The sequence below is a fragment of the Pyrus communis genome, chromosome 15 (assembly GCF_041283825.1).
Source record: "Pyrus communis isolate YQ-2024b chromosome 15, ASM4128382v1, whole genome shotgun sequence".
Taxonomy (NCBI): Eukaryota; Viridiplantae; Streptophyta; class Magnoliopsida; order Rosales; family Rosaceae; genus Pyrus; species Pyrus communis.
The window spans coordinates 34,601,718-34,613,478 of NC_142579.1; the positions used below are offsets into that span (position 1 = coordinate 34,601,718).

At 36.5% G+C, this 11,761-nt stretch overlaps 1 protein-coding gene across 5 annotated transcripts; it reads right to left on the reverse strand.

Moving 5' to 3' along the window:
- Window positions 1–1,847: 1,847 nt before the first annotated feature.
- Window positions 1,848–10,167, reverse strand: LOC137741668 (signal recognition particle binding protein). 5 transcript variants are annotated; one of them, XM_088685444.1, is made up of 9 exons: window positions 10,007–10,167; window positions 9,446–9,791; window positions 9,273–9,336; window positions 4,138–4,410; window positions 3,977–4,059; window positions 3,459–3,545; window positions 3,099–3,247; window positions 2,744–2,875; window positions 1,848–2,289 (listed from the first exon to the last, which is right to left on the reverse strand). In XM_088685444.1, the coding sequence occupies exons 4-9, from the start codon at window positions 4,295–4,297 to the stop codon at window positions 2,100–2,102; spliced, it is 801 nt and encodes a 266-aa protein (XP_088541570.1). In that variant the 5' UTR covers window positions 4,298–4,410; window positions 9,273–9,336; window positions 9,446–9,791; window positions 10,007–10,167; the 3' UTR covers window positions 1,848–2,099. The 5 variants fall into 5 exon arrangements, with proteins under 5 accessions (XP_088541570.1, XP_088541569.1, XP_088541571.1 ...); XM_088685443.1 differs by lacking the exons at window positions 9,273–9,336; window positions 9,446–9,791; window positions 10,007–10,167 and adding exons at window positions 5,960–6,165; window positions 7,243–7,340; window positions 7,443–7,600; XM_088685445.1 differs by lacking the exon at window positions 10,007–10,167 and having other exon boundaries at window positions 9,435–9,707.
- Window positions 10,168–11,761: the final 1,594 nt, after the last annotated feature.

The following is an 11,761-nucleotide window of genomic DNA, read 5'->3' on the forward strand; positions in this document are numbered from 1 at the left end:
CTTTGTTTTGAAATGAAAATTTTGTAATTAATTTGAAAGTAGGAGATAAATTACTTAAAAAGAAACGTTATGATCATTCCAATCATTTTCAAATGAGATAATCCTCTTCTAATTTTCACAAAACAAAAAGTCCTTCTCGTCTACTTTCAAAATACTACGAATTTAAAGAGTTTTCATTTCAACAAAATAGACATATACATATGCATAAAGGTGGCAAATCAACTTATTAGATTGTTAATGTGTACATATTAGAATTTATTTAGTTTGATTTCACCTTGCACCATCATCATCATTACCAATCTCGTGTAAATATTATGATGATATCAAATTAAACAGATCTTAATAAGTATCCGTTAATAACCCAATGAACTGATTTGACATCCCTTCATATGCAATAGCGCAAGTAGAAGGTTGCCCTTCCTCCACATTTCCCTGTCCATTGAAATTTGAAGGGAAAAAGAAGAAGAAAAGAAATGAAAATGATGGCATGGGACGGGTGAATATTTTCTGTGGAGGAGAACGATCGAGAGAGAAGGACAAACAGACAGAAAGAGAGGTAAGATGATGTTCATTGGCGTTGGATCTTAATTAAGTCCAGCTTGTGAATGATTAGGTTTCTTAATTCGTGGCTCTCGTTTCATCTAATTCTACTTCTTGCTGTTACAGACTTGCTTTTGTCTGGATCAAGAAAGAATCAACATGTCATGCATGCAAGCATGAAGGGTTGTAGCGCCCGTGAATTCTATATATAATATTATATTACTACGCGGTGGTCTCTGGTCAGGGACGGCCCCATCCCGAAGCGAACCCACAACCGGCTGCCGAGACGTGGGCCCCACCAATGCCCAGTGGCCAATCGGATTCATTCACTCCTTTTACTTTACATCCGTTGACTATGTCTACACACACACACACACGCAAACGCAACTTAACTAGGCCCGTGACTGACTGGCCCCATCCATCCATCATCATCCTCTTACCCGCTTCTTCTCCTCAAGTCCTCAAACCAACTTACAAATAGGTCGTTTTGCCTTTTTCTTTTAGTTATTTGTTTGTAGCTTAAATTGTGAGAAAGTCACTTTGTACAACGGTTGGTGGTATTCCTCTTTACTAGTAAGTGAAAGGTCTTAGATTCGAATCTCGTAGATAACGAACTCTATACCAAATTAGATTACCCATTGTGTGGTTAGCCGAACTCTCCATTCTCTTAGTATAAAATATATCGTTGTACTAAAAAAAAATTGTGACAAATGTCCGTAAACTTTATCCGAGTTTAGTTTTCGTCCCTAAACCTTTTATGATGAGTTTACGTAATTAGAATTGAAACAAGGAATTAAATTTTGATTACAAAGTAGTAAAACGATTATTAACTTTGAAGAAATCAAGAGAGTGGTGGTGCCCACGCAAAATAAGAAATCCAACTCCTGAATCGGAAGAATTGGACTCCTTGGATGGACGAGGCAGTTGAATTCCAAGAGGATGAGGGATTTGCCCTTCCATGAGTGGTCCTTTCCATAAGAGTGAGAAATTCGATAGAAAATAAGGCAAACTTCACTCGTGCAACATGGGGTTAAGTTGAACGACCGGAGAAAATACTGTCAGAGTTTATCGACACTTCAGGAGTTCTTTGTGTTCGTTCTTCAAAGTGGTTCACCAGCTAAAATCCCTAGTATACTCACTCGTGTATGGTTTAAAATGAACGCATAAAATATCAACGGCTCTTTTGAAATCCGAAACCGTGAAATGGTAGTCGGAAACAACAGCAAAGGCAAAACTATGCTGGATTTCCGACAAGCTGAGCTGATTTCGACAACGTGCAAATACAGTATGAAAATCAACGAAACAAATTAAGCACAAGTTGAGCCGTGCATCATAATCAATCAATTTAAGCACAATAAATCTACCATAAACAGTCGTCGGTATTACGTCTCATGAATCTATTTGTTCATTGCTCTCTCTTCCTTTCTGTTGAATTCCTTCCATCCTCCCTTCACTTTCCTTGGAAAAAAAGTTGAACCCATTTTGCACATCTAGTCAGTTTTTTCAATCATCAAGAGACAAAGTATCACAAATTCATCAAATGGGGGAGACGACACATCCTAAGATTTCACATGCTCCCTCACAAACTGCTCCACCTGAGATATTTCACCAGTTAGACCAGACGCTTCTGCAACTGTAACTTTGTTCTGGCAATGAGAGAACGAAAATACTTCGCCAGGTACTCCAAGGGTAAAGTCGTTTGCAATATCAGCTGCTGATATTGCACTTCTTGATGCCCGTAACTTCTCACTGTAGGATGTTAAATGTCAAATGTATCAGAACAATGAACAATGAACAATGAAATAGATTTATGAAGCAGAAACAGAATAATGAATGCAAATCACCATATCATAGAGCCCTGTCGGCGAATGAACACTTTACAAAACAAAACCAACAGAGAATTGTATGGAAAATTTTGTCTTGAATGCATCATGGATGAAAGTTAGAAAATCACAGCAAAACGGTTTAAAGTCCAACCAATGTACTTATGGAAAACATAGATGTTGATCAGAAGGAATTATCTTCCTCGGAAACCATGAAGACAGTGGATATTTCTCATTAAAAAAATGAAGATGCAGGAAATGATTTACGAGTGCATATAACTAGCAGTTAATTTAGTCCCATACAGAATTGAAAAGTTTGAGTAAAACATTATAATCAATCAGAGAAAAGAAACCCATAATTACAAGAGTTCAAATCTTACATTTCTTTCTCCAGTTGTTTCCGAATAAATTCCTTGCTATGTGCTGTTACTTTGTCTGTCTTGTTGCAGAGAATAAGAACTGGAATTTTCTTCCTCACCACAGTCGCCTTAGTCAAAATATCATATAGGTACCTTTAGCAAATAAAGTGCCACGGGTCAGCCTTTACAGGTGAAAACCTTAGGTTGCATGCAAATCATCCATCTATATGCAATTATGCATACATCCCAAATTCAGGGTCCTCCATTTGTTACTAACATTTTTATTACTCTAGAATGGATGTAAGCGCATAGAAACAGAGTAGCCATTTTTAAATATCATATTGTAGCTTTTTTTACTGAAAAGAGGAAATCTCACTCAGAAGCAGCACGGCAATTAGGTAAGAACTCCAAAGCATCAACCACAAATACTATCCCAGCTGCTTGAGGCAGAAAATCATCTAGTTGGGCTCTAAGGCGAGAATGCCCAGGAACATCGATAAGATGAACAGGATTTGCCTTTCCACCCTGTCATTAAAAACCAATAGACGGGTGAGCATGATCAAGTTGACAGTCAACCAGAACAACAGTACAAAAGAAAGGGAAGAAAATGATGTGGCTAATGTCTTCTACATATCAAAAGCAAACAGATAAGTTAAACTCTGCCCTCATTTAAACAGACAAGCAATATTGCTTGAACATAGTTATTTGCATACGAGCACAAGAGGCTGAAATATACCTTTGATTTTTCCGAATGGAGCACAAAATATCCATCATTTGGTTCCATGGAAGTGACAGTACCTTGATGTGAAGAGCCATCCCGAAGCTGGCATGTGCATCAACTCATGGCATAAAAGTTAGATGAACATTTCTAAGGCATAAATAGATCACCAAAATAACTTGAAACAGGGAAAGATGGACATATTAATAAAAGGCATTTAGAATTTCTATATATATTACTTTCCAAGCATTAAACAACAAATTATCTCAAACAGACATAGACTTCCAAATTATATCAGAAAAAAGATAGGGATACAACATCAGCACAGGACCAACCCAATCAAGTTTCTAATTGACAAAGAGCAAATAACCAGTCATATGGTCTAGATAAATTTTGTTTGCATTGCATATTAAAGACTAGGTATGACATTAGTCACTCTAATGAACGATTTAGTAAATGGGATCAACTATTGAGTCTACAAAGCAGTGATTCATATAATGTTTAGAAGAACAAAATCCAATAATCTCAGCGCTTACTTGATAGAAAAGAACAGTCTTCCCACTGCCACTAAGCCCACTCAGCAGTATGGTATTAGCTTTTGGGCGTTTAAACAACCTTACTACAACACAGAGATAAAGAAAATATATAGATTACTGTGGACTCTTTTTGAAAATAAATAAATTACAAGAGTACGTACCCAACAAGAGTAAGAGTGAGGTGAATAGCAAGACCGCTATAGCAGCATAAATCTGCTCGGGTGGAACCTGATGAAAGTATTGAAGGGCGTGAGATGACCATTGCTCTGCCTGTTTCTTCCATTGTTCTGCCAGTTCCTTCAATAGTTCTAATCCTTCCATACTTTTTTTTGGGATTTTAGGAAACTTTCAGTTTCAGTAGCAGTGATTCTTGGCTTCTTCAGCCCTTGGGAATGTCTAAAGAAGGAATGGAGCTCAGCTTGGGAGAAAGTACCCTAAGGGAAGACCAAGACACGGGTATTAGGAGCTTATAGCAAGAGATTTAGAACTTAAGGAAGAAACAATATGGGCGGGACATTTGACTCTTAAAAAGAATCTCAATTCATCACTTGTAAAAATTCAAGTCTAAACACTAAAGAGAATCTCAAATTCATTTTTCACTTGTAACCCTTAAGTCTTAAGCATTCAATCTCTTATTGATTAACGAAAACAGGAATATCTAGGGCTGGTTCGGTATAGGATACCGAACCTAAACTAGTATCCCGAATCCCAAACCAAAATTTTTCAGGACGGAAATTTGAAGACCAATCCCAAACCAAATTTTCGGAAATCCCAAATTTCGGAATTTCGGGACAAATCGGGAATCCCAAATTGAAATATGAAATTATGAATTGTTCTTCAAATATATTCTACTATCAAACTAACGCCATCATATTTCGCTGATTGCAGATAATTGGATCAGTTGAAACTTCTCCATTTCTGAGTTTAATTGGATCAAAATTCTAGCCTTCCAACAACACGTAATTGCTTCAAAGCCATTAGATGGCAACCCTAATTCTCTGCTTGGTTGCCGAGACAACAACTTCTCTAGAAGTTTTCTCAAAATTCAGAGAAATTAAAATTAAAATACAAGTAGGTGAAATAATCGATTCCCTAATTCCCCCTAAAACCCCAACAATGAAATTCAACAAAACCAACATTTCAACAAGAATGAAAAAAATGCTCAAATTTCAAAACCCAGGATAATAAAGAAACAAAATTGACATTACAATTGACAGTATCACAAAGATGTTCGTCGAACTCGACAAGTAAAATATAGGATAACAGAAACTAAATTTTCCTAGCATTTTCTCGGCAACCAAACAGGAAGTTGAAGTAAAAACAAAATTGAAATCAAATGAAAGCTTCAGATACCTTGGAGAGAGCCAAGTGAAGGATGGCGGCGAGAAAACAGAGAGAGAGGGGTAACAGAAATGGCGGTAGGGCAAAAAACTGGGACTAGGGAAGGGGTTCTGAGCTTTACTCTACCAGTTTGGGACCTTTGTGCTTAACTACAAACGACCTATATACAGGAGAAGAGGAAATAAGACTAGGGCTGGGCACGGGCCGGGCCGGGCCCAATTTTGAAGGGACCGGACCGGACCTAGGTTCAAAGGGACCGGGGCGGGCCAGGCCGGGGATTACATTTTTTAATATAAGAACCGGACATTACCCGGCCCGGTTGAAACGGGCCGGTTCGGGCCGGGTCCACGGGTCCATTTTATTTATTTATTTTTTTTTTGGTTGTTTGAAAGAAAAAAAAAAATTGTACATATTCACAGATTGCAAACTGCACAAAAAACCGCACAGATTGCAATCTGCACAAAACTGCACAGATTGCAATCTGCACAAAAAACTGCACAGATTGCAATCTGCACAAAACTGCACAGATTGCAAACTGCACAGATTGCAAACTGCACAGATGAATCTACAACAAAAACAACAGAACTGTAATATTATCCTTTCAAATTTTCAATATTATTTAAGAGCATCTATTACACTCACCTGCTATCTCGTTCAACCGTCAACTAAAGTTTGAAAATCCTCCCAACTTAATAAGGTACAAGATCATAAAAGGGGAATAGAACCGCAACCAGAAGTAGACCAATCTCTTCAGTTTGATTGTAATGCAGCGTCCATTGTTCCAAAAGCCCCAACCCTATCTCGAGGAATCAGGTGTAGTTCAGAACCATGCTTGAGGAATACATTCCCTGAGAAAGCCAGTCAAAGGTTGTGTGAAACCAAGGGTCTAATCCATGCTAACAATAATGATGAATTCAGTACCACAATTATTCTAATTGACAATTTAATATCTATCTGTTTGGGGAGTGCACATAGCGACATTTGTTTTTTTGTGTACATGAACATACATCATACTCATAGCATAGCATTGAAACTAAGCACAACTAAATATTCTTCATAATGAGAATCCTTGAACTCCTATTTATACCCTGGAAATTGAGAGGTCTTGCAAAGTACGTTGCATAAATCTATACCATCCCTTGTGATTCCATCATACATTTACTTCTATGAGTCTATCAAATAAAAGCTAAAGCTATTATTGTTCACAGAAATCTTACTGTTTGTTAAAATTTCAATTGTCCAAAGATTGGACAGTATCAATTCTAATTTCAGATTGGATCTTGGGATAGGAAAAATCGCACAGCAATTTAAACTAAAAAAACAAAACTCATTGTCCCTTGAAGTGACAAGGACTAAGATATTGGTATGTGTTGGGTGCACTTCAAACTGCCACATTGATCCTTCCAACTTCATACAAAATGTAGGACATTTCATTTACGTTTCAGTTGAAGCAGAACAAATTATGCGCTCTTAATATTCTTGAGGAATTCTTGTGAACTCAATCCCATAAGACCAAATGATGAAACATTTTTCTAATATCAAATTCGAGAATGTCATCTGAATTCAATTCCCCATTTCCTTACCTCAGCTCTATACATTCCCTAATTTCAAATTTTGGTCTTTTTGTTGAGGTTTATATCGCTATTGCTCTACATAAATTATAAGCCCGAGCCGTCAGTTAAAAAGACCACAAGATCTAATCTTCATAAGCGTATTGCAATCTCATACTTTGGATCACAAAAAAAGGGATGCCCAATTTCCAGAAACCAAAAACCCTTATCGATTCCGATCAATGCCCACTAAACTCCACAAGCAAATCAATTGAAATTTCCAACAAAACCCAAATCATAAATCAGAAAGTCACAAACTTTACGAGCCAAAAATGAAATCAACAGCGACATGCAAAAGCCCAGAAGTCAAATTACCGTTGGTGATGATAGCGCTGGTTTGGGGAGGCACTTTGAATTCCTCGGCCGCGAATTTCAGCACGGCGGTGAAAGGGGCTGCTTCCGGCACGCTAAACCTAAAAAAAAAATCACAAAAAATTGATTGAATTATAAAAAAAAATTATGGAAAATCGAAATAGGAATTGGAATAGAAATTGAGGGGGTTATGTTATACGAACACTTTGAAGGGGAGCTTCGGATCGGAGGTTAGAGTGACTTTGAAGGAGACCTTTCCAGATGTCGGACTTCAAGAAGAAAATCGAGGATGAGAGACGGAAAGGTCGAGGTCGATCGAGAGAGAGCAAAGACTCTATTAGGGTAAAACCTAAAACCAACGGTCATGATTGGAAGGTATGTTTATTTTCAATCTGGGCCGTCCATTTCAATTACAAACGGGCCGGTTCAGGGCCCCGTTTTTCTATAAATCTGGAACCGGCCCGACCCTAGAATGCCATTACCTAGGCCCGCCCCGCCCCGTTTCCCCTATTTAAAAACAGGACCCGCCCCGTACCCGCCCCGCCCCGCCTATACCCGCCCCTACCCGCGGGCCCAAGACCCGTTTGCCCAACCCTAAATAAGACCATTCAAATTTCGAACCCTAAATTAATTCCAAAATTTACCTGATTTGGGGGAGAATCGGTGCACAGTGAGGGATGAGAAGTCGAGAGAGAGCGGTGGTCGTGGCTCTATGTGGTGAAGGAAGGCTCCAGCCACTCCACAGTGAGGGATGAAAAGTCGAGAGAGAGATATCAGATCAGAGAGAAATCAGCGAGGATGACTGGATGAGAGAGCAGGGTGAGCGGTGAGGTGAGGTCGAGAGAGAGAGTGAGTGACTAAGTGAGGGTTTTATTTGGATTCAACGGTTGAGATTAAATCTCAACCAAATCCGACGGCTGTTACAATTCCAAATATATATTTAAAATTAAATCATATACATTTTTTATTTCGGTTCGGTTTGGGATTACTGAACAAATGAAAATGTGAGACTGATTCCTGCACCGAAATTTTGGGATCGGTTCGGGATTGGGTACCCAAATTTTCAGGATTTTCAGTTTGGGATTTTTTCGATGCGGTTTCAGGATTTTTTTTTAGTTCGGTTTGGAATTTTCAGTATTTTTTTCCACCCTAGGAATATCAAATTGATCATTCATTAATAATAGTCCAAGTCTAAAGTCCAAGTGTTGGTAAACTTACGATTAGCAAAGTCCAACTGTCCAATGTTCTTACAATGCAAACCCTTATGCTCAACTTTTTTTCACAAGAAAAAAAACTTTTATTAACAACTGAAAGATTTATGAAAGTTGGATATGATATGCGCCAACTAAAAATGAACCTATAGTACCACACCAGACCTCTCAAAAAGGACTCATTTATAAAACAAAACTTACAGCTGCTAACACATCAATCATTAATAAGAATGAGAATAATCCCTGAACTCATTTGAAACCGATGCTCAAGGGGCTGCCCAGTATCTAACTCTATCCTATAGTTCATCCATTCCGACTCCATTATAATCCTCAAAATTCTTCTATTACGCTCCAACCATAGGAACCTTAATAAATATACGAAATCCCACAAGAACCTGTACGCTTCCAGTAGTAAATATTTTCTAATATAGTTAATAATCCATATAATCCATAAACCAACAAACGTATGCGATATTAAGCCAGCAGTCATCACAAAATATACAAATAGTTAGGAAAATGACTTATTAACTGTAAAACTAAAAGCTGGAAGAAAAAATTTGTCATCCAAATTGATCAAATATTCAAATTCACTTTGAGTTTCGATACATAGACCTCTATTTTCACACTCAAAGCATAAAGAATAATTCTATTAACAAGAAATGAAAAAGCAGAAGCTTCTGAAAGTATAATAATGTGAAATATAAAAAAGGGTTTCCCCTTCCCAGATACCAAGAACCCTAATCTGATCAATGCCCAATAAAAACAACCAACCAATCCAAAATTTCCAATAATACTCAAATAATCAATTAGAAAATTACATACTTTGAATTCCTTAGAAGCGAATTTCAGCACGGCAGCGAAAGGGACAGCCTCTGGAACGGTAAACCTGAAAAAAATTGATTGATATATAAAAAATTGTAAAAATTCGAAAAGCAGAAAAGGGCCTCGAAGAAGAGAAACTGAAATAGGAATCGAGGTTTATACAATGAACGAACAATGTGAAGGGGACGAGGCGGATCCGACTCAGAGGCCGATTAAGAAGTGCGAGGAAGGTGTTGCGTCGAGAGGTGAAAAGTTTGGAGGTGGCGGAGCTAGGGCTTCATTCCACCGCCGAGAGAGAGTAACTGAGAGAGTCGGAGAAAGTCTATTTCTTTTGTCGAGCAGTGAGAGAAAATCTGTTTCGAAAGTGTTATTTAAGTGCTGAAATCGCTTGCCGAAAATGTTTTTGGTTTCCAAATATTTTCCTCAAGAAGCAGTATAAATGCGTACAATTATTTAAAAATATTTTAAAAACCGTTTTTAATTATTTAAAAGTATTTTTTTAAGGATTTGAATTCTCTCCTGAGCTAATGGAGAGGATCCTCCTCATCAATCATCGTGGTCCGTTAGATTTTTATCCAACGGTTACAATCATTGTAACTTTAAAGGAACCCCTTGTTTGTAGCTGTTGGATAAAAATTCAATGACCCACGATGATTGATGAGGAGGATCCTCTCCATTAGCTCAGGAGAGGATCCGGATCCTTTTTTTTAAATGCTTCTTTTAAAAGAACCTACTCCAATCATTGGAGTAAAAATCAAATTTTAAAATTTAAACTTATCTTAATTTACTCCAACCCTTAGGTTAAATATGAGTTAAAAATCAAAACTCAATTCTTGGCCAAATTTAGCCCAAGATTGCCCTGGCTTAGTGAGGTTAGTCCACCATATATGTATATTTTTTTTAGTTTTATATTTATAAATTCATTGAATCCAACTGTTAAGATCTAATTAGATGAAATCCAACCGTAAAAAAAAAAAACATCTAACGGTCCAAATTTAAATCCAACAGCTAAAGTAATTAAAAAAAATTCTTTTATGCGTTTCATATTCTTTCATAGTGTTTCACGAGTTTCATGGTGTTGGTCAGTGATTTTTCAATATTTATCATATTCTAAATATTTTTAGGTTAAAATGTTCATAAAATTAAATTATGATAGTCTACATAATTTTTTGTTTTAAAAAATTTACTTTAAAAAAAAAAAAAAAACCTCAAATCATTATTTAATGATCTAGGACTAAAATTTTAACCCATAAAATATTGGAGCAAAAAAACTGTTTCTAGGTTAAAACCTAAATTTTTTGGGCTAAAAATTGTAGGTTTTAGCACAATGATTGGAGATGATCTTAAACAATTCTCTTATTAGTCAATTTGACTTTAGGAAAAAAATGGAAATACTCCCTATTGAAACCAATGCATGGACTTTCTAGTGTGCTAACTAGTGTTTTAAAAATCGGTCTAGACGATGAAAGCTCGCCGCAATTTAGTGTAAATTGTTTTGAAAAATCGGTCTAGAGCTAAGTGGTCCTAGGCGGTTTGGTTCTTTTTTTTTTATTATTTATTATTAATTGTGTTTTTTTTTTTCTTTTTTAGTTTCATGGTGGTATACTTATGGAAATGGATCACGAACAAACTAGATACTAATCCAATGCAAGGATCATGAACAAGAACAATTTAATCTATCATCCAATAATACTCCTCGTCATGATTACGTGCTTACTGTTTTTTACATATTGAACTTGTTAGATGTATATACTTTGTGTATTCTTATACTTCTATTTTTGCACTTTATCATTTTTTTATTATCCATACAAGTATAGGTTTTTTTTTAAAGTGTAAATAGTCACTTATTTACAAGATATACAATAAATTTACATAAATCAGTCTAGGTGCTTGGCCCGTGTCCGCCTCTCGACTAGCGTCTAACGTTTTTTAAAACCTTGGTGCTCAGATGCTCACGGAGCACACATGATACTCCAGATTTTTTAAGTTCATCACATGACAAATCTATTCTCCAAGAAAAAGAAAAATTGGCTCTAAAGTTGCAGATAATAATCATATTTATGCGCACGAAGTTAGATTTGTACTGATCTCCTATCCCAACAACTACTATTCAGACCAACCGTAATGGTTGGAATTGAAACCCAAATTTTGTCTAAAAATTTGAGGTTCTAACCTTCTTCCATCCTTGAAATTTAGCCACAGTATTAAAGAACAATGTTAATCTATTCAATGCCTAAAATTATTGACAAAACTAAAGGTATTTATGTCATTTTATTTTTTTTAAAGGAGATTTTTTAACAAAATGATTGATGATGAACAAATCAAGATTATTTTCATTAATTTTAAATTTTAAGAACCAAAATAAGGAGTTATATTAATCTAAATTATACTATGATACGGTACCACCAGCTGGCATGACTGAGTGCTGAGTGGTACTACATCTCCACTCAAATTTTGCCATGTGTACATTAATACACAAACTTCTGCAG

What these genes read in the sequence shown, in the direction of transcription:
- LOC137741668 (XM_088685444.1), bottom strand. Translation starts at nt 4,297, where the DNA reads ATGGAAGGATTAGAACTATTGAAGGAACTGGCAGAACAATGGAAGAAA. An exon ending in CTCACTCTTACTCTTGTTGG is followed by an intron (nt 4,060 to 4,137) that starts GTACGTACTCTT and finishes TCTGTGTTGTAG; the next exon opens with TAAGGTTGTTTAAACGCCCA. An exon ending in AATTGCCGTGCTGCTTCTGA is followed by an intron (nt 2,876 to 3,098) that starts GTGAGATTTCCT and finishes TATTTGCTAAAG; the next exon opens with GTACCTATATGATATTTTGA.